Source organism: Aethalodelphis obliquidens, unplaced genomic scaffold (genome assembly GCF_003676395.1).
Source record: "Aethalodelphis obliquidens isolate GAN/ISIS:26980383/991018 unplaced genomic scaffold, ASM367639v1 scaffold12, whole genome shotgun sequence".
NCBI lineage: Eukaryota > Metazoa > Chordata > Mammalia > Artiodactyla > Delphinidae > Aethalodelphis > Aethalodelphis obliquidens.
Window position 1 is genome coordinate 36,946,633 of NW_020837956.1, and position 21,181 is coordinate 36,967,813.

At 38.8% G+C, this 21,181-nt stretch overlaps 1 protein-coding gene across 4 annotated transcripts in view; it reads right to left on the bottom strand.

The window, feature by feature from the left end:
• CPSF3 (cleavage and polyadenylation specific factor 3) overlaps window positions 1-21,181 on the bottom strand; it is a 43,951-nt gene that overhangs the window by 22,293 nt on the left and 477 nt on the right. For 2 of the 4 annotated variants that reach the window (XM_027113843.1, XM_027113844.1), the window contains exons 2-11: window positions 16,730-16,793; window positions 15,495-15,592; window positions 14,751-14,879; window positions 13,286-13,463; window positions 10,170-10,259; window positions 8,732-8,882; window positions 5,007-5,182; window positions 3,893-4,051; window positions 2,799-2,945; window positions 138-290 (exon numbers count right to left, since the gene is read on the bottom strand). In XM_027113843.1, coding sequence (XP_026969644.1) covers window positions 138-290; window positions 2,799-2,945; window positions 3,893-4,051; window positions 5,007-5,182; window positions 8,732-8,882; window positions 10,170-10,259; window positions 13,286-13,463; window positions 14,751-14,879; window positions 15,495-15,592; window positions 16,730-16,793 — 1,345 coding nt within the window. The other 2 variants (XM_027113845.1, XM_027113846.1) reach the window with 2 other exon arrangements.

Here is a 21,181-nt window from a genome sequence, read left to right on the forward strand (position 1 = left end):
TGAGTAAATTGACAGAAATCATCGTTGAGCACATTATTTGATTAATTAAAAGCTGGATATTCTTAAGAAGTATACACTTCCCTAAAGGGATTAGGAACTATTTGGAATAGACAGGATTAAAAACCATAACCTTTTACCTTGGCTAGTTTTTCCCCCCTGAAGTTCAAGGTCACTGCTTCTGTATTCCGAGGATTATGAACCTCTATGTGAACTTCATCATTATCTTCATATTCTCGAATCAGGGCTGCTTTCAATCTGGCCATTTCATTTTGTTCTCCGTGGACTAAAATCTACAAAGTGTAAATTGTAAAAGAGCATAGGGAAGCATCCTTAGTTCAGATTAATGATGGCTGTTATCTGAATGAGTTAATTATATGAAATGGAGATATACTTGAAGTTATTAAACTTTACTACTTTTAAGGATCTCCAGTTAATCAAACTTGTGTGACGTTTTCATTCTACTTGGCTTTAAAAGATCCTTAAGTGGAACTACTTCAAGAGAGAGTAAAGAAACCTCTTTTCTGTTCCAGTTTTTGCCACTATTGAGATACACAACTTTATGAAAGCTGTACTTTTTCTAGGCTTCTGTGCTCACACTAGAAATGGGCTGGACCAGGTGACCAGCTTTAAATGCATGTGGTTCTTGTACGTGACTATTGCTACTCCTACTATCTCAGAAAATGCTCACGGCTTTCTTTAGGTTTTTTAATATAAGACTAACAAAATAAGCTTTTTATGTGAAAAAAAATGACTTCTGATACTTTATTTGTTAAAGTAATATCATATAAAATATTCCAGAGCCAAATGAAACCATGTTTTAGAGAGGTGTTTACAACGACTGCATTAGCTACCAGTCTTTCTAATTCATTTTCATAACTTATTTTTTACAAGACAGATCATTCTTAACCTATAGACTACTGGTAGATGATTTCCTGCCTGGACTGACAGAAGCTTGTCCAGTGTCTCCACCAGGCAGAGGCATATGGCCTAGAGATGACGAGCCCCAGCTCTGGGGCCTGGCTGCTGTAACACAAATCTTGGCGCTGCCACTTACTAGCTGGGTAACTCTAGGCAAGTTATTTAACATCTCTGTTTTCTCTTCTACAAAACAGTCGTTGGTTGTGAGAAGTAAGCGACTCGATACATGTAAAACACCAGTACAGCACCTGGCGCACAGTAAATACTCGATAAATGCTAGCTATTATTTTTACCACTACCACCAACACTACCATTATTTTATCGTGTGGACAGACTTGCTGACTTGGTTATTGGAGGAAGGTAAGCATCAAATTCAATCCAGGAATTTAAACTGACGGCAGGGACAGAGTCTGGAGAGCAACAAAATGGGACTGAGGATGAGGTGGTGATTCCAGAGAGAGAGCAGTACAGCTTTTCCTGCACAGCTTTAAAATCTGGGAGGATATCCATAAACAACACACACCAGAAGGCACCCATGAACTGCCTACACTGTAACTAAACCTGACATGCTATAAAGCCAAGTAGGTGAGGGATTTTCTCCACCAAAGAATCTGCTCATTAAGGGCCAATGGTAACTACCTGTGAGGACTATAGGCTAGAAAAAACTAAAAAACGAACAAAAGGGCACAAAAAATGCTCAGCATCGTTCGTCACCAGGGAAATGAAAATCAAAACTACAAAGAGGTACTACTTCACCCTTACTGGTATGGTGACAATTTTAAAAAGGGAAAATAACAAGCTGACAAGAATATGGAGAACTGGAACCCTTGTGCATTGCTGGTGGGAATGTAAAATGGTGTAACTGCTATGGAAAACAGTTCGGTGATTCCTCAAAGAGTTAAACACAGAATTAGCCCATGATCCAGCAATTCCACTCCTAGGTATATACCCCAAAGAACTGAAAATGGACTCAAACAGATAGTCACATGCCAATGTGCATGGCAGCATTATTTACAATGGCCAAAAGGTGGAAACTACCCAAGTGTCCATCAACAGGTGAATAAACAAAACGTGGTCTATACAGACAATGCAATATTATTCAGCCATAAAAAGGAATGAAGTTTTGATACATGCTACAATCAGAAAGGGTACTTCATTGCTTCATCTGTTTTCTAGACTCATGCTCCATAAGTGTTCCTCTAATTTAAGATACTTTTTTTTTAGCTTAACTCTTTCCAGTCCCCCCAAAATATAACTGTTACTGTAATAATTACATAAAACTAAAAATATAAGCAAATCACATTAGTAAGGAGCTGTGTAATGTATTTCACATCTAACTGCATCTTTAGCTTTTACTATTATGACTTGCCTTTCTCCTCTCTCCACATTAATAGGTATTTCCCATTTGCCAGGCACCCTATTACGTGCTTTAGATATATGTGCTCTCATTTGGTCCTCACAATAATTTTATGAGGTATTATCATCTCTATTTACACATGAGCTAAGGAGAGGTTAAGTAACTTGCCCAAGGCTACATAGCAAGTAAGGGATGGAGCTGGGACTCAAAATAGTCACATTGCAAAGCCAGGGCTCTTAAGTTATTGGGGAGGCAGCAGAAAAAAACAGAAAGAACGCAGCAGAAAAGAACACTGGAGCTGGTAGATCTGAGTAAGAGATGCCATGTAAAATGGAGAAGACTGAAGTGCACAGCTTGCCTAAGTCAAAGGGGAGTGGTAAAGGTCAGATGCAAGTGCACGTGAAGGCACTGCTGAGAGCGCTACCGGCTGCTGTAAGGAAGGCAGTGTCTGCTCTGAGAACCAGCTGCTGCTGGGCATGCCTCTTCCAGCCTTTAATGCTGAAAATCAAATTCACAGACTAACCACGTGAGGCGGTTTCAAAGCACGAATAAATTCACTGGTTTGCTGGTAATCTGTGTGAGCAGAGAAAGAAATGTAATCAACAGACATTTTCAGTGGTAGCTTCTGTCCGGACATGGTAGTGATTTCTTCAGGTTCAGACATGATATGCTGTTAAAAAACAAAGAAAAGTAAACAAAACAAAACACATAAACTCTCTAATTAGAAAAGAAAAGGTACATTTTCTACTTTTTCACCCAGCCATAAAGTCTTACACTAGTTTAGGACCTTTAACACAAAAAGCATTCTAACACTACTGACGTAGCAAATATCAAATACTTCTTTTCTCGATCAAGCAAACATTAATCAGGAAAGTAAGCAGATTAACAAAAATTCAATACACCTGGGATCCTCGAAGTGAAAATTATAACTTATGATTAGAAAGATACACTTGTATCCCGAACTATCTGCTCTAAAAAGTCACTTTCCAGGTAAGAGGATTTGTATAAAGGACAGATGTATTTCTATTCTGGAAATCTATTTTAGATACACAGCCAACACTGTCTAAGTGACTTACAGAGTAAGGTAATGTAATAAAAATGATTAAAGCAGGGAATCATAATGTATTAAAAAAATAAAATTGAGGTTATCAATAAAAGATAAGAGAACATGATGCAGGAATATTCATAAACTTTCTCTAAAGTTTTGCACATCAATGTCTATATACCTCAGAGTTAATATCAACCACCTTATATCAAGAGTAAGATGGGCAATCAACCCAAACACATTCTCCAGCTTTTCAAGAGAACACTTATTAGTAAACCTCTTTCTCATCAGATGAGGGTATCCATGTGTTTGTCTCAAATAGATTCCCTTCCATTTTTTTTTTCTTACTGCAACCAGATGAGTGCATCTCAAACTTTCATGTGCCAACCACTCAGCTGAGGACCTCATTCTTCAACCTTAAGAACATCTCCAACTGCCTACTGCCATCCTCATTTTTAAAAATCAAAACCTGCACTATTTAAAGAACTACTTCAATGGAAAAACCTGGGAGGATACTGCCACCTCTGCAGCCTTGATTAGGAAGAACACGATGGTCTCAGGCTCTGACTGACCTTGGCAAGCGTCCCTTCTACACAGTATCCCGCTATAATGACGCCATTCCTCTTATCAGTACACCAGCTTTCGAAGAGCTCTCTGGATAAGCCACTCTGCATCATGCCTGGGGAGGCCATTACAACACTGGGACCAATGTCATCAAAATGATCCATGCTCTAAGAAAGAAAAGGAATGGTAAAAGCATGTTAAATACCAAGGTTTGACAAAGCATTCCTTATTTGTAAAGAATACCGAAAAGTGAGGTAAAAAGGTTAATCACACGACTGGAAGGGCCTTGACAAGACTAATAAACATTTTAAGTCTAATTTCTAAGTCCCTAAACAGTTGATTTAGGCTGGGAATGAAATGAAAACAAAATGATAAAAAGCAATTAGTTCACATTGACTTCAAAACCTTCTACGGTAGCTAAAAGACAATTAGGACCATTTTCAGTGCCTAGCAGGCAGGCAGGCAGAAAGTAAAAGGAAGAGTCAAATGGGTTTCTATCCACCCAAGAGAGAACTCTGAAAGAATTTCCCTGAAGACTCACGATGGCTTTGTACACTTCATCAATATTTTGAGCTGGCCAGAAAATCTAACTAAAAAGTTTAATATTGTTTCGAGGGAAAACTTGGCTCTAATTCCTAAGCAATTAACTTAAAAAATAATACTTTATGAACAGAGCCTACTGATAACTGGAAGACCACTTATTACTTGAATTATTTGGGGTATTATGTTTATTATGATTAGAGCATTAGTTCGAATGAAACTTTTTTAAATTAAAGGAAGTCAGATTTTATTGAATGCTCTAGAAATATAAACATGAACATTTTCATATATGGAATCTGCGGTGCTAATGAAAAAGATGATTAGGTTTGAGTAGAGAAATCCAAGTTACTTAGCAACAGTAAATATTGAGAACATGCAGAGACTTGGAACAGGTGGCAATATTTGTTTAAGCAAAAAAGAATGCCAGTTGCTAAATTTTTGATTTCCCTCAGAAAAGTGATGCCTGCTTCAGAAAAGGTAAGACTTCAGCAAGGATGCAGCCACAGAATCAATGTCAGGCATCTTCTACTACTAACGACTTACTTGGGTATTATCTGTCCTTCTTTCTTCACAAGCACTCACCTTAAGGTTACTAATATGTTTGAAAACAAAGGGATTGTTGATGTTGATCTGTTTGCGGATTTTGTCATTCATGGCGTTTACATATGTCTGGTACACCGCCATACACTTCTTGGCCAAAGACGATGCATAGTATATGGGAATATCATGGAGTTCTGGGTGATTCTGCCAGTACTCATCTAGAGAGATTTGACAAGAAACAAATATTTTGTTATGTGGAGTAAATAGTTCAAATAATAAATGACATGTACAATTAGTTTTTTAAAATTCAGACAAGAAATAAAGCACATAACTATATTTTAAAGAGGTTAAGAAAAATTAGCCTGGTCTTAACTCAAACTTATAAAACAAGAACTTCTTTCTTTCTTTCCCTCTGTTTTTTTTTAATTGGAGTATAGTTAATTTATTTATTTATTTTTATTTTTTGGAGTATAGTTAATTTAGAATGTTGTGTTAGTTTCTGGTGTACAGCAAAGTGCTCCAGTTATACATATATATACATATTCTTTTCCATTCTAGTTTATCACAAGATATTGAATACAGCTCCCTATGCTATACAGTAGAACCTTGTCATTTATCTATTTTACATATTGTAGTTTGTATCTGCTAGTCCCAAACTCCCAAGTTATCCCCCCGCCCCACTCTTCCCCTTTGGTAACCATAAGTCTGTTTTCTGTTTCTGTTTTGGAAATAAGTTCATTTGTATATTTCAGATTCCACATATAAGTGATATCATATGATATTTGTCTTTCTTTGTCTGACTGACTTCACTTAGTATGATAATCTCTAGGTCCATCCATGTTGCTGCAAATGGCAATATTTCATTCTTTTTTTATGGCTGTGTGTATACACCACATCTTCTTTATCCATTCATCTGTCAATGGACATTTAGGTTGCTTCCATGTCTTGCCTATTATAAATAGTGCTGCTATGAACACTGGGGCGCATGTATCTTTTAGAATTAGAGTTTTCTCCAGACATATGTCCAGAAGTGGGATTGCTGGATCATATGGTAACTCCATTTTTAGTTTTTTAAGGAACGTCCATACTGTTCTCCATAGTGGCTGCACCAATTTACATTCCCACCAACAGTGAAGGAGGGTTCCCTTTTCTCCACACCTTCTCCAGCATTTATTTGTAGACTTTTTGCTGATGGCCATTCTGACCTGTGTGAGTTGATACCTCATTGTAGTTTTGATTTGCATTCCTCTAATAATTTAGCAATGTTGAGCATCTTTTCATGTACTTATTGGCCATCTGTATGTCTTCTTTGGAGAAATGTCTATTTAGGTCTTCTGCCCATTTTTTGATCGGGTTGGGTTGTTGTTTTTTTTGATATTGATTTGCATGAGCTGTCTGTATATTTTGGAAATTAAGCCCTTGTCGGTCGCGTCATTTGCAAGCATTTCTCCCAGCCCGTAGCAGTCCTCTCACAAAACCTATCCCTAAGTATTAACGCGTGACCTACAAAGAATGCTGTGATCGTAGTCCCAAATGTGGAGGCTTCTAAAAATAATTTGGTAGAAGCTGATGCTGAATAACAGACCATAACTTATTACTCCAGAGAGACACTAAATTCTGTGATGGTTTTAAATAAAATGTTTTATTAATATTTCATATAGACTTACTGATATTAGACACTTTGTAATTAGACTTTACTAATTACAAGACAGGACCACCAAAGGAGTTAAAACCGATTTTGAACACAAAAAAGTCACATTATTGTGTGACTATATTTTTAGAAAACTGCTAACCAGTTTCTGATAATTATTGAAAACAGTGGGCAACATACCTTCAAAAGAAGGCTTGTTTTCACTGAAAAATTAGCTGAAAATCCTCATTAAATCTCCAAATATTATGAAGGTAGTATGGCCAGGACATCATTCATTCTACTAGGTACACGTGCATTTAGGAAATTTATTAAATGTCTAGTATGCAATTTGCATATATTATTCCTGTTTTCAAAACAAATTTATGAAGATTTATTTCCATCTTATAGATTAGGAAGCTGAGGCTAATAAAGGTTGAAAAGTGTGGGAATGTTCTTTTTCCACTTGATTTATAAGTGAAAACTCTACATAAGGACAGGGACTTTTCCTGCCATGCATATTACAACTACATTTCCTGCTTTGCCCTCTGGTTTAATTGTTCATGTTCTTTTAGATGTAATTAAAATTTTTAATGGTATCGATGTTTTCATATATACTCTCATGATTTCTCAAATACCTTGCAAAGTATGTTACATCCCATGATCATATCACAGTCTCCTATTTTTTTGGGTGTATTTTTAAGAAAAAATTTTAAACATTAAAGAAAGTTGAATAACTTGCCCAGGGTCACATGGTTAGATCGTAGGTGGAATCTGAAACCAGTGGCTTGCGCAGTTACCCTCTTTCTATCATAGCGCATTACAAGGGGAATTTAAGGGACAAGGAGCAACCAAGTGTATAGGGCAGTCCTGGCTCATAAAAGGAATCATAATATACTTGATAGTATGGTTTTCAGACAAACACAGCAAATGCCCAATTAAACTTGAATTTCAGACAAATAAAAGATTTTTAGTATAATAATATATATTAAATATTTGACATACCTAGGCTAAAATATTATTATTTATCTGAAATTAAAATTCAACTGGTGTCCTGTATATTTATTTGCTAGATCTGGCAACTCAATTTGATGGTGACAACATGGTTTCACTCTCTTAATTTCTTCTGCTCCTCAGATTACTTTGTTATGGAGACTTTCCATTTCAAGACTTCTATAACGACAAATGTGACTTGCAGTTTGAAAGAAGAACCAAGAGAAAACGGACTGGCTTAGGCTTTAGAAAATTTAGCTTCTACTAAGTCCTGTCTCTCTCAGATTTGCTTTTGATCTGAGGCCATTTATTCTTTTTCCCTTGTTTCCCTTTTCAGTGTAACAGGGATACTACTTATCCCTGTCATTGTACAGATAGAAGAACTGAGAGTAAGAGCTCAAGATCATTTCTAGTTCTTGACATTGAAGCTATATACGTACGAGGCACTTATCAGTTATTCTTTAAGAGTGTATTCCCCAGAAAATAATCACAGAATGTTAAAAAGGGTCATTAAATACAAATATATGCAAAAAGTGACACCCACTATTCCTCTTATTACAAAAAGTTACACATGTTCATTGAAGTATTTGGAAAATGGAGAAAAGCAGAAAATGAAAAAGAAATCATCCACTTTCTCACTATCCAGATTTAACATCTGGGTATCTTTAAATGCCTTTCCAGTCATTTGTGTGTTTTTTACCTAACTAGGATCAGCGTTCACAGTTTTGGACCCTATTTTTTTGGTCCACTTAATATATTACGTAAAAATACGTAATGACTCATCTGAACCATGATTTTTTCCTACAATATATTTACTACCATAATATTTACTTAAAAATATTTAGAATTATGAATTGTCTTACTTACAAAATTTTCTGTGTATTTATTTCCCAGAAGTTGAACTGCTGGATCAAAGGGTAGCATATTTCTAAGACTTCTGACACTGATGGTACACCATTTATATTCCAGTAGCACTGTATGAGACTCACTATTGCTCTGGGCTCTTTCTGGCACCAAGTCCCTATTCTTAAATACAGAAACTGCAGCCCCAAAGGGTAGAATGACCTATCCAAGGACATGCAACTATCTTGATATAACTGCACTGGAAGATTTTGAGAATCTCCCAAATAAAAAGGAAAAGGCATACCTAAAATCAAGAGAAGCTCCTGAGCCCTTCCAAGAGCAAAGACAGGAATGAGACCTCTGCCCCCTCGGTTCACAATATCGTGAACAGTGTTACAGAACCTTGCCTCTCGCTCTTCTCGCTTCTCATGGATATGGGTTCCGTAAGTAGATTCCTAAAGAACATATCAGAAGTGTTGAGACCAAGGTTGATAACTCTCAAAGAATACAAAAGTTAAACATCAATGAAATGCAGAAGCAAAGTGACCTATTTCTCTATTAATATGCCATTTACTCGAACATATATTGTTAGAACACTAGTTAGAAAGAACAGATACAAAAGTTAGAATTCACATCCAAGTAATAAGAACTTTTTAGAAAATGGAATCAGGAAATAGTCCAAAAATGTATGTTCCCTGCTCAAGATAATTTTGCGATGTCTTTTTTTTCTTTTAAAGCGTTTTGCTTTCCATGGCTGGGGAAAAGGATATTTCTCCCACCTCTGTTAAGTCAAAGCTTATAAATCAGAAATAGATACTGTTTCTTATAGTTTTGTTTAAGAATATCCCCTAGACCTTACTCTGTGTGGTGCACTGACCAGCAGCGCTGGCATCCCCAAGAGCTTATTGGAAGTGCTGAATCTCAGGCCCCAGCCCAGCCATAATCAGAATCTGTATTTTAACAGCATCACCAGATGATTCATAAGCACATTAAAATTTGAGAAGCACTGCTCTACAGTACCAGATATAATGAAAATAACTCTTATTCCTGAGGGTTTAAAAAAAACTTCCTTTAATTTAAGGTCAGTTTATATGCCAAGTATACTGTGAGCTGAGCCAACTGAATTTGCTCATGACACACTGCACATGGAGAGCAACACGCACCAGTCCCTCACTCTTGGGCAGCTGGGGGATGCCGTAGGTGGTGAGGGAGAAACAGCTCTTCTACCTTGAACTAACTGTCCTTGATATTCTTATATAAACCACAGGCCCAATGCACATTTATTAATTTGCTCCTCAGCAATCACCCCCTCTCCACCAAAGCTTCCGTGTACAGTTAATATTTTTAAAATTTTTCTGAGACTAGTAACCTAGTAGTCCAGTAGAACATACACATAAAGTTAGCAGGTGCTACAGGCCAAAAGACAGTTACCATGGCAAAGACAGTGGTGCCGTGCCATTCTACACAACCTTTTAAGATACTCAAGAAATCTGAGGTAACCAACCTAGACAAGAATATTCAGGAGACAGCATATCATCTCTGATATTAGACTAGAGTTAATATATTTAACAGCAAGAAAGTGGAGCTGCACTACAAAGAGAGGCCCCAAAATGAATTTTCATACTAAAAACCCAGACACATTTATATCTGATCATATATTATGAAAATGAGATGATATTTTTTCCCATTAGAAAAATTCTGCTTACATTACACTAATTACAATACAGGGCAGTAATACTTACAATGATAAGAATATCAGGTTTAATATTAGGAATTTCAGCTGCCATTAAGTGTCTGTCTTCTTGTCTTGAGAAATCACCTGTGTACAAAAGCTGTGAAAAAGATAAAGCCAGAAAGTTAGGATTTTGGAAGGCTTCGTTTTACTACTATCTTTAGCTCATAAATTCTTTTATTTATTTTTGGCTGCGTTGGATCTTTGTTGCTGCGTGCGGGCTTTCTCTAGTTGCAGCGAGCGAGGGCTACTCTTCTTTGCGGTGCACAGGCTTCTCACTGCAGTGGCTTCTCTTGTTGTGGAGCATGGGCTCTAGGCGCGCAGGCTTCAGTAGTTGCAGCACGTGGGCTCAGTAGTTGTGGCTCATGGGCTCCAGAGCACAGGCTCAGTAGTTGTGGCACATGGGCTTAGTTGCTCCGTGGCATGTGGTTATCTTCCCGGACCAGGGCTCAAACCTGTGTCCCCTGTGTTGTAAGGCAGATTCTTTACCACTGGACCACCAGGGAAGTCCCAAACTGATATCTTTTAAAAGCAATTGCTAAGTACTTCTTGAGTAGCTTCAATCCACTGAACAGGAAAGTAGAGATCATCCAATTCAGAGACCTATTTATTTAGGTCTTCTTTAATTTCTCTCAGCAGTATTTTTTTTTATTGGTCAAAAGACTTTATACTCCATTAATATCTAAAAGGACAATTACTGAGTTCCATTTTACTTTCAATATCTTCAGATCCTCTCCGTGTTACACTTCTACCACTAGTCTTTACATTCTGAAAGTAATGGGAGTTTCATGCCATTTCTAACAGATCATTCAAGTAAAACCAATTATAAAATTACTCATAAGTCTACCAGCTTCCCTGATCACTGTTTTTATTTTTTTGCCACTTCTTGCCAAAGTTTATTTTTTTAACATCTTTATTGGAGTATAATCACTTTACAATGGTGTGTTAGTTTCTGCTGTATAACAAAGTGAATCAGCTATACATATACATATATCCCCATATCTCCTCCCTCTTATGTCTCCCTCCCACCCTCCCTATCCTACCCCTCTAGGTGGTCACAAGGCACTGAGCTGATCTCCCTGTGCTATGCAGCTGCTTCCCACTAGCTATCTATTTTACATTTGGTGGTGTATATATGTCCGTGCTACTCTCTCACTTCGTCCCAGCTTACCGTTCCCCCCTCATGTCCTCAAGTCCATTCTCTGTCTGTATTCTTGTCCTATCCCTAGGTTCATCGGAACCATTTTTTTTGTTTGTTTAAGATTCCATATATATGTGTTAGCATATGGTTTTTGTTTTTCTCTTACTTCACTCTGTATGACAGACTCTAGATCCATCCATCTCACTACAGATAACTCAATTTCGATTCTTTTTATGGCTGAGTAATATTCCATTGTATATATGTGCCACATGTTCTTTATCCATTCATCTGTTGATGGGACACTTAGGTTGCTTCCATGTCCTGCCTATTGTAAATAGTTCAGCTCATAAATTCTTGAAAGTGAGGTTCAATAGAAAAAAGTGGCCTATAACTGATGAATTTAGATGCAGTGCTTGTGTCTGATTCAAAATGTGTAAAGTAATTCAGTCATAAACCATCCAGTGTTTCAATTATTAAACCTAACTAATGGGAATAATATATTCCAAGAATCAGCCCACAAAGATAACCTCTATATTAATGAACTTGAAACATATGCTCAATATCTTAGAGAAAAAGGTCATGATGATGAGGAAAGAAATCTACTGAGGTATATGGAAAACCTATCTAGATAGAAGATAAAATCCTATCTCCAACAAATTTCATCAAATTTGAAATGTGACTTTAGATTTGCATTTGTGCTATTTTCTGCTTATTTTCTGTGCTTTTGAGCAAGCGGCAAGAATAAATGGTTTAGCAGTACGCAGCACAAGTCATTGTGTAAAAATTTCAAACAATGAGCAGCTACAAAAAATTTAGAACACTATTACACTATAGCACTGGTTCCCAACTCTGGCTGCACAGAAGAATCACCTAGAGGGAATTCCCTGGCAGTCCAGTGGTTAGAACTGCACGCTTTCACTGCCGAGGGCCTGGGTTCAATCCCTGGTCAGGGAACTAAGATCCAACAAGCCTTGCCATGAGGCCAAAAAAAAAGTCACCCAGAGAACTTAAAAATAAAAGGCCAAGGTCATTCTCTCAGATTCACTGGTATTTTATTTTTTAATTTTATTTCTGTAAAATTTTATTTATTTTTGGCTGCGCTGGATCTTCGTTGCTGCGCATGGCTTTCTCTAGTTGCGGCGAGCAGGAGCTACTCTTCGTTGCGGTGCGCGGGCTTCTCATTGTGGTGGCTTCTCTTGTTGTGGAGCACAGGCTCTAGGCGGACGGGCTTCAGTAGTTGCGGCACGTGGACTCAGTAGTTGTAGCTCACGGGCTTTAGAGCGCAGGCTCAGCAGTTGTGGCACATGGGCTTAGTTGCTCTGCGGCACGTGGGATCTTCATGGACCAGGGATGGAACCCGTGTCCCCTGCATTGGCAGGCGGATTCTTAACCACTGCACCACCAGGGAAGTCCTTCACCTGTATTTTAGAAAGCTTCCTAAGTGATTCTAATGTGCAGCCAGAGTTGAGAACTGGTGCACAAGTGAGTCCTGAAATCCATTAGTCCACCTACATTTTTCTCAAGTTTTTCAAGACTTCCATCAATCTTTTTCATCAAAGATGGTTGGAAAGATCCTTTCTGATTAACCTCTTTCACTCACGCAGTCTACCCTCTTTAGGGGTTTATATGTGAATCCCAGAATATCAAGAGGACATGAATGCCAAAACGTATTTCAATGTTAAATGCATGCAGCCACAAAGAAGGCTCTTCCCTAAAGAGCTTTCAGTTTTCTAGGGACACTGAAAAGGAATTAATCCTACGGTAACATGAGGGGACTTTATTGAGATGCTTATCGTTCTCTTTTCTTAATCATGATTAGAGAATTATTATCATGGGGGTATGAACTATGATATTTACAAGGAAAAAGTATCAACTTAATTTTATCTTATGTTTCAGTGTTTTGACACTTTGCTAGTCTTAGGGAATATTCTTTAAAGCCCTGCACTGATTTCTTGTGAGCAGGAAATTCCCGAGCTAGAGCGTACCTTCACGCCCGCGATCTCAATCATGAACATGGCAGCTCCCAGGACATGGCCTGCGTGGTAACACCAAAACTTGATTCCTGCAACTTCCTTCACTTCATGAAAGTTGATGGTTTCAATTTTGTCCATGCTCTCTTCCAAATCTGTCTCAGTATATAGCATGTCGTCTGCTGATATATTACTAAATTTTTAAAGATGCCAACAACAAAAATTAACGGTAAGATTTTACAAGTCTTTGAACTCAAAGAAATTATCTGTGGATGACATATCCACATATTTCTTAAAATTATATTGTACATATTATGCTATTTAGAATCTCTTGGACCTTTTGTGTATTTGTTTTACTCTGCTATTATAATAAAAATGTTCAGTGTGTATAGCTATAAAGCATGATTTTAAGCAAAGCACAAACAGTAAAGTAAGGCAAAGTACTCTTTAGGCTAGTACTTCTCAACCTTTCTTCCTGCCCCAACACTCTTGCGAGATAAACTCACTCACATACATTGAACCATGCAGAGTTTTTCACTCTGGGATGTGAAAAGATTTCTCTAAAAGAGAAAAGGTCGTGTTAGAAAGTCTAACGTAAGTGTTCTCCTGAAAATTATGCTAACGTACTTCCAAAAAAGCAAGAGAGAGTCAGGGGTTAAGGACACACACTCTGGAGCCAGATTGCTTGGGTCCAAATCCCAGCTTTGTCTCTTACTGTGACCATCACAGGCAAATTACCTAACCTCTCTGTGCCTCAGTCTCATCATCTGTAAAATGGGATTCACGACAGAACCTACATCATGAGGTTGATATGAAGATTAAATGAGTTAACATATATTAAGAACTGAGGGCTGTGCCTGGCACATGGTAAGCTTTAAGTGTTAACCAGTATAATTACTACTAAGGATAACTGTTCCATTCTTCTGTATTTATATAGAAGAATAACAAATCGCATCTTAGCTACTCTTGGAATATACATATTAAACAGTAAACTTCTGAAGGCTAATCATTTGTGCTATAGGTATCATAAAAATCCTTCAAACTTTCTGGTAAAGGAGTAGATTTTCCTCTTGCAACTGGAGAAAACTTCCCCAGAGAACTTTTTCAATTAAGATAGTCAATTTCCTTAGATCAAATCATCCAAAAAAGATTTCAGTATACAGCACTGTAAAATGTATTTTGTTTTAAATTTTAATAAAATTATGAAATTCTATTTATAGAATATTGCTATCATACCTTATAACTCACCTACATTGCAAAGATTTAAAAGGATGCAAAAACTACATAAAGACTTTAAGGCCAAGGAGGTGTTGGGGACACAACAGGTATTTGATGAGTTGTTATGATGAATGACTAAATTAATGACAGCCTTGTGAACAGAAAGAAAACATCTCATTTCAAAACACAAAATGGTCTATATCTTGAACCGTATGTATTGTGTAGAACCAAGGGCATGTATAAATCTAAAAAAGTAATTTACCTAACTTTGACATAATCTGAAAGAAGCCATCTATAAATAGCTTTTGTGGCATGAGTCATAAATGTTCTTCCTTTGAAACTTGTCTTCTGTAGAAACCAGGGCAAAGCTCCACAGTGATCCAAATGGAAACTTAAAAAGAAACAAAGGGCTTCTGTCAGTTCTTAAAATATTATCCATCATGTATTTTATGTAATAAAACTCACTGCACAGAAAAGTTCTATGTAACAATTACATACTGATACCTTCAGAACACCAAGGATAGGTATGTACAGAAGGAAGGAATAATGCATCTAGTTCTAGTGTAAGAAAAGGATATTAAAAGTATATTTTAAACATCAAAATGGAGCCAAACCTATTCTCAACAGCTAAAATTATAACAAGCGCTTTAGTCGTATAAAGTTGAAACATGTCACTGTTTATATGTGAAGTTCCCACAGAACAATGTGACAACACAGTGGCCTCAGGAGATATTCTGCAAAAGAGCTTTCTTGGTCTTAAGTTTCACAAGGATCCAAGGCATATGTTACCTTCTTCTCACTCTAGAGATGGGAAAGTAAGTTTTTCATAGTAATCTTCTCTCACCTGTGAGGATGATATGGTGTGTTGTCTTAGACTTAGATGTCTGCAATATAATTCCTCGTATAAAATACTCTTAAAACACCAGAATCTTAAAATCTGGCAAAGAATGATCTTTACTGTGAAAGTCCTTGAAAAACAGTGTCCTTAATAAAGAAAAAAACCTACTGACTAATTAGCAGGAGATCAATCTCAGCTGGGTCAATTAAATCGATGTAAGGAAGAGCATCCATTCCTTCTAGGCCTGGGTGGATCCCACAGTCCAACTGAAAGAAACAGAAAAAAGATCATAATTTCCTCCACATTACATTAAAATTCATTCAACAAATAGACAATAATTATAAGTGACCCATCACACCATACATAATCAGGATGGACTCTATACATGTGGGAAGCATTTGGAATGCAATTCTTATTAAATGGGCAAATACGCCATTACCTCTAACTTTCCAAACAAATTTAACTGTAGCTCACATTTAGAGTCACAGGACACAAAATACAAGACATCTTCTTTCCAGCTACTTTTTGTAGGCACTATAACAATGAATGAACTCTTTTTCAAGAACTTTAATATCAGAAATGGTGAACATTTTTAAAGTTTATAGATTCGCTACTACAGATGCGACTACTGTGAGAAGACAATGATTAGAAACTGGAAACGTCCCTGATCAGGGCAATTTAAGTATTAGAAGGCAAAATCTGAAGAGTCAGTCATTAAGGGGTTATATCCTCATTTTGGTCATATCCTATCAATTAATACAATAAATGACTAAAGAGATGAACGTGTCTGCCATACGCCCGTTCTTTTAAGAGTGGGAGAAACAGAGGAATGGGACCAAAGGACCACGATAAGCCACTGCACCGCCTTCCTAATGAGGACCACGGAGACCAGCTCTTCTAGTCCCTCCACCTCTCAGTCAAGGAAGTGGGCTGAGGAGAGACTGACTTGCCCAAGGCCAGGTATCCTAGCGCTAACTTAGGTTCCTAAGCTGCCAGACCAGGGCCCTACTGTCACACCGCACGGGGGTGGCTGGAGCTCTGCATGTGTTCAGGTGGCCAGTTTCTTGGGGTCTCCCACTGGTGGTGGGGCAGTTAGGTTGGCCAGACCTTCAGGAATGGAAGAGGGACTTTGAAGATACAAAAGATCAGGAGATCCAGTTGACAATTTTACAAACTTAGAATATATTTTCTCAGTTTACTTAATGTTTTGTCAAATTACTAAGTGGAAGGTGTACTAGTTTTCCACATTAACATTTTACACAGACGATCTATACCAACTATGACATTATTCTGGGAGCTAAACAGGTAACTACTGAACTAGAAAAAACTACCGAGCTAGAAAAGACCTAACACCCGAGGCAGACAGGAACATACTGTTAACCAGACTACAAAATAATAATTACCATTATTTTTCTTCCTTTGAATTCCAGAATAATACATGATCTTCCCACTTCTTGCCCAGCTCCACTGTAAACATTCAAAGGAAGAAATAAAAATGACTGAAAAACAATCAAAATAAAGCCCAATAAATTCAAACTTTTTTACAACTTAAACTATGTTCCATCTGATGCCAGCACTCACTTGAGGCAGATAAAAGTTCCACAAAGTTACAAAGATAGCAAAGGACAGCATCAATGTGGGAAAAGATGAAAAGTGACCTTTGGGAGTTCAGGGATCTTTCAGTGGTTAAAATTGTGAGAGAAGCTGGTATAGATCTGAGAAGCCCAAAGGTTAAATCCAACCTTCTGAATGTTACGGTTGAACTGTGATGTATTCAACATGTAAACGAGCAGTGATTCAGATTATTTAATAAGACCCTTGAATTAGCACTTAAGTAAAAACCCATCAGCACTTAAAAATTCTTTCATTTTCTTTAAGATGAAAATATGCATTTACCAAATAGCTTAAATTTAAATAGACTTATCTTATTCCTACCTGTGAATCTCATTCCCTTTTCCTTCTACTTTCTGTTGTTTCAGTATATTTGATACCAAGTATTTCAAATTAATTTCCTTTCTTCTTAAATTAATGAAACAGCCTTGCTTTCCAATTCCCGTAAGACTTTAAGTTAAACTTCGCCTGCTTTTCCAATCCCTCCCCGTCTCTGACTGCCTCTCCCCAACCAGTCTAGCTCATGATTCACCCACTCATTCAAGATCAAGCAGGTTTTTTGTGTGTGTGTGGCTGCACTGTGAGGCTTTCAGGATCTTAGTTCCCTGACCAGGGATTGAACCCAGGGCCACGGCAGTGGAGGCACAGAGTCCTAACGACTGGCAGCTTCTATTTGCCAAGCACTGTATTAAGTGCCTAGAATATGGAAAGGCCTAATACCAAGACGCTGAGCTCAAGGAACGCATAGGCTACTAGGAGACAGACATGAGATGGATGCATCCTCAAACTGAGATCCCACTCCAGAGCAGGACAGAGAAAATCAGACCACCACAGCGCTACTGTGAATTCCTGGCCTTCCACTTCAACTGGCCCTCTGCGCTCCCTCTTAAGTGTCCCTAGCTCAGTTTTCTCTTACAGTTAGTGTGGTAACTATTTCAACCTTTCTCCCCGTTCCTAAATTTTCCAACCCTCTATCCTAACTCTTCACTCGAGGCACGGCTTTCTCTGCATCAAAAAATTGTACAGTTCAGCTGTCAATTTCCTCAACTTACCAACCCACCCGCATCTTTCTCTCCTTCCATTTCTCCTGCAACAGAGAACAGACCTCTCTCTCTAAGGCTAATCATTTCACCATGGTTCTACACTCTGCACACTCTCTCCTTCTGAAGAACTGACCCCTGCCTGCTACATCATTGGCTTTTCCCTCACCAACCGCATTTAAACATGCCACAGTCACGCTCATCCCCAAAAGAAAATCCCTTAATTCTAATCTCCTTTAGTCTCCCTGCCCGCTTCCTAAAAGCTGCATACACCCTCTGCCTCTATTTCCTCACCTCCACTCACTCAACTCACTGCAATTTGGCTTTTTACCAACCGCTCTTCTGAAACTCTCCCTGCAGAACAGCTCTTTGTTGCTAAGCGCAAACAGCCCCTCTTTCAGTTCTTATCTCACTGTTCTCCCGGCAGCACGTCATCCCTCCTGCTCCGTCCCTCTCCGAGCTTGGTTTCACTGACTTCACACTTTCATCCTGTCCTACTGGTTTTCCACCTTAGTTTCCTTTGCTCAGCTGCCTCTGCCCATCCGTCAAATGCCGTTATTCCAAGGGTTCTCTCCTTGGTCGTCTTCTCAGTCTTCCTGATCTTCATTGTCACATTTTTAACATGCTGAGGACCTTCCAAATTTGTATCTGTAGCCAGATTGTCCTCCTGAATTCCAGACCTCTAACAGTCAGTCACCTGGCGTTGGCATCTCTCCCGGGACATCCACAGGCACCTTATATTCAAACATGCCAAACAAGTTTACACCTCAGGTCCCTTGCCCTTGTTCTTCTTTCTTTCTGGAATGCTCTGCCCTCAGATATTGACATAATTGGCTCCTGTGTATCATTTGGGTCTCAGTTCAAATGTCACCCCCTCATCTGCCCTTCACAACATTCTATAATAACACTTAAAACTACATGAAGTTATTGTATCTACTTCTTTATGGTTTTTCTAACTATTAAAATGAGAGTTCCATAACAGCAGAGACGTTGTCTATTTCATTCACCGATGTATAGCTAGCTACACTGCCTGACACGCAGTAAACCTCAAGAAATACCTATTGTGGGAATTTCCTCGTAGTCCAGTGGTTAGGACTCTGTGCTTTCACTACTGAGGGCATGGGTGCAATCTCTGGTCGGGGAACTAAGATCCCACAAGCCACAGCATGGCCAGGAAAAAAAAAAAAAGAATGAAAGAAATACCTATTGAATGAGTAAAAACTCCCAAATTATGAACCTTGGAAACATTATGCTAAGTGAAAGAAGGCGGTAACAAAAGGTTACATATTGTAACCCATTTATATGAAATGTCCAAAAGAAGATAATCTGTAGAAATGGAAAGTAGATTAGTAGTGGCCTAGGGCTGGGGAAGTTGGAGGTAAATGGATATATAAGGCCTTCTTTTCGGAATGATGAAAATGTTCTGGAATTAGACAGTGGTGATAGTTGTAAAACTGTATATATTAAAACCCATTGAACTGTACACTTTAAATGAGTGTGCTGATGTGAATTCAATCTCAATAAGGCTGTTTAAAACAATAAAACTCCCAAATTTACTCCAGACCTGCCCCATCTCCTGTACTCCTGGAGTGAATAACACAACCACTTACCAGCTGTCCTACCTAGGAGTCCGTGTCATCCTAACACTCCTCTCTACACTGCCTTTCCCCCAACAACGGCCCCTTACAATACATCTGATCGGTTACAAAGTTCTGAAGATTTCACTTCTTTACTGTCTTAAACCTCTCTCTGTCCAATCCACTGCTGCTCATTTCACTCATTCCAAGCTCTCACTGCTTCATCACTTGGTTTATTTCAATTCATCCCACTGGATTCTCTCCACTTTATCCACCCTATTTTTTTTTTTTTTTGGCCGTATCACGCGGCATGCGGGATCTTAGCTCCTCCAACCAGGGTTGGAGCCTGTGTCCCCTGCCGTGGAAGCTTGGAGTCTTAACCGCTGGACCGCCAGGGAAGTCCCTTGTTCCACCCTTTTATTCATTTGCTACACTGCTGCCAGGAGCATCTTCGATCTTCCTAAAACATAATTTCCATCACATCCCATCCTTGCTTAAGATCCTTCCTTGGCTTTCTATAACTGGTGATAAAGACCCCAAATCCTTACACAATGTCCTTCATAAGCTGGACCCTGACAGCCTCTACCATCTCATCTGCTAATCTTCTAGCCGCAGCCATGGGGAGACTGGCCACAAACAGAGCCCTCTCGTTTTCACACGTGCCACTTCCTCGGCCTGGAGCATCCTTGCCCACACTTCAGCTGTCTTTAATTCCTACTCATTCTTTAGGCCTCAGCTCGTATCATAATTTCCAGGATGCATGAGGTGGCATTCTCCTCTCTGCTGGAAATCCCTTTTGCACTCTCACGGCCTTAGTGCAACGCCTATCTGTACTCTTACAGTAGTCACCATTGACTGAGCACCTACCGTGAGCTTTACTCTGCACAGTTAAGTACTGCTATACTATTTCCACAGGAGGACATGGGTTCAGTGAGGTTGCTGTCCTAGCAATCGATAGTGTACAGATAGGACTTCAGGTCTGACTCCAAAGTGATAGTCTGCTATTCCTCCAAACTATCTTTCCGGTACTTTTCATGCGGCGCTGCAGCTCCCTCCAAAACGGTGAATCCAGTTAACTCAGCCCTCCGTCTTATTTGTATCCCTAGTGTCCAGTGTGGCCTTGACACTTGCTCAGTGTTTGCTGAGCACAGTAAGAGAGGACAGGTGTGAACTGAGCAGCGGCAAACTTGGGGCACGTCCCCAGCAGGTGCTCAAGGAGTCCTTACTAAATGAACATGTAAAGGAAATATTTCTGTCTTTTGAAAAAGGCACGTGTTCATGTGGTGCTGACTCATTTCTAACAGTGAGCATGTTTGTGGATTCTAGCTGCTCACTTACAGAATAAGTTCCTCCACATTTATATTTCCCTTTCTAAGCAGCATTCCAGATCTGTAAGGTGCTTCTCTGACAGAAGGCCATTTCCAGTGAAAGGCCAGCCCTCTCCTGGTCAGTCAGGGGCTGAGATTTTGTCCTTAACACCTCGGCTTTTTCTTCCCTCCTTATTCTCCCAGAGTTGGAGCTCTGAATGGAGCTCACAGCGAGTCCCTAATTTACTTCCTTTCCCATCTTGGCAAATACCAAGTTCTGGAGGTAACAGGTTAGTTCTTCCTCGCACTGCCACAGCCTT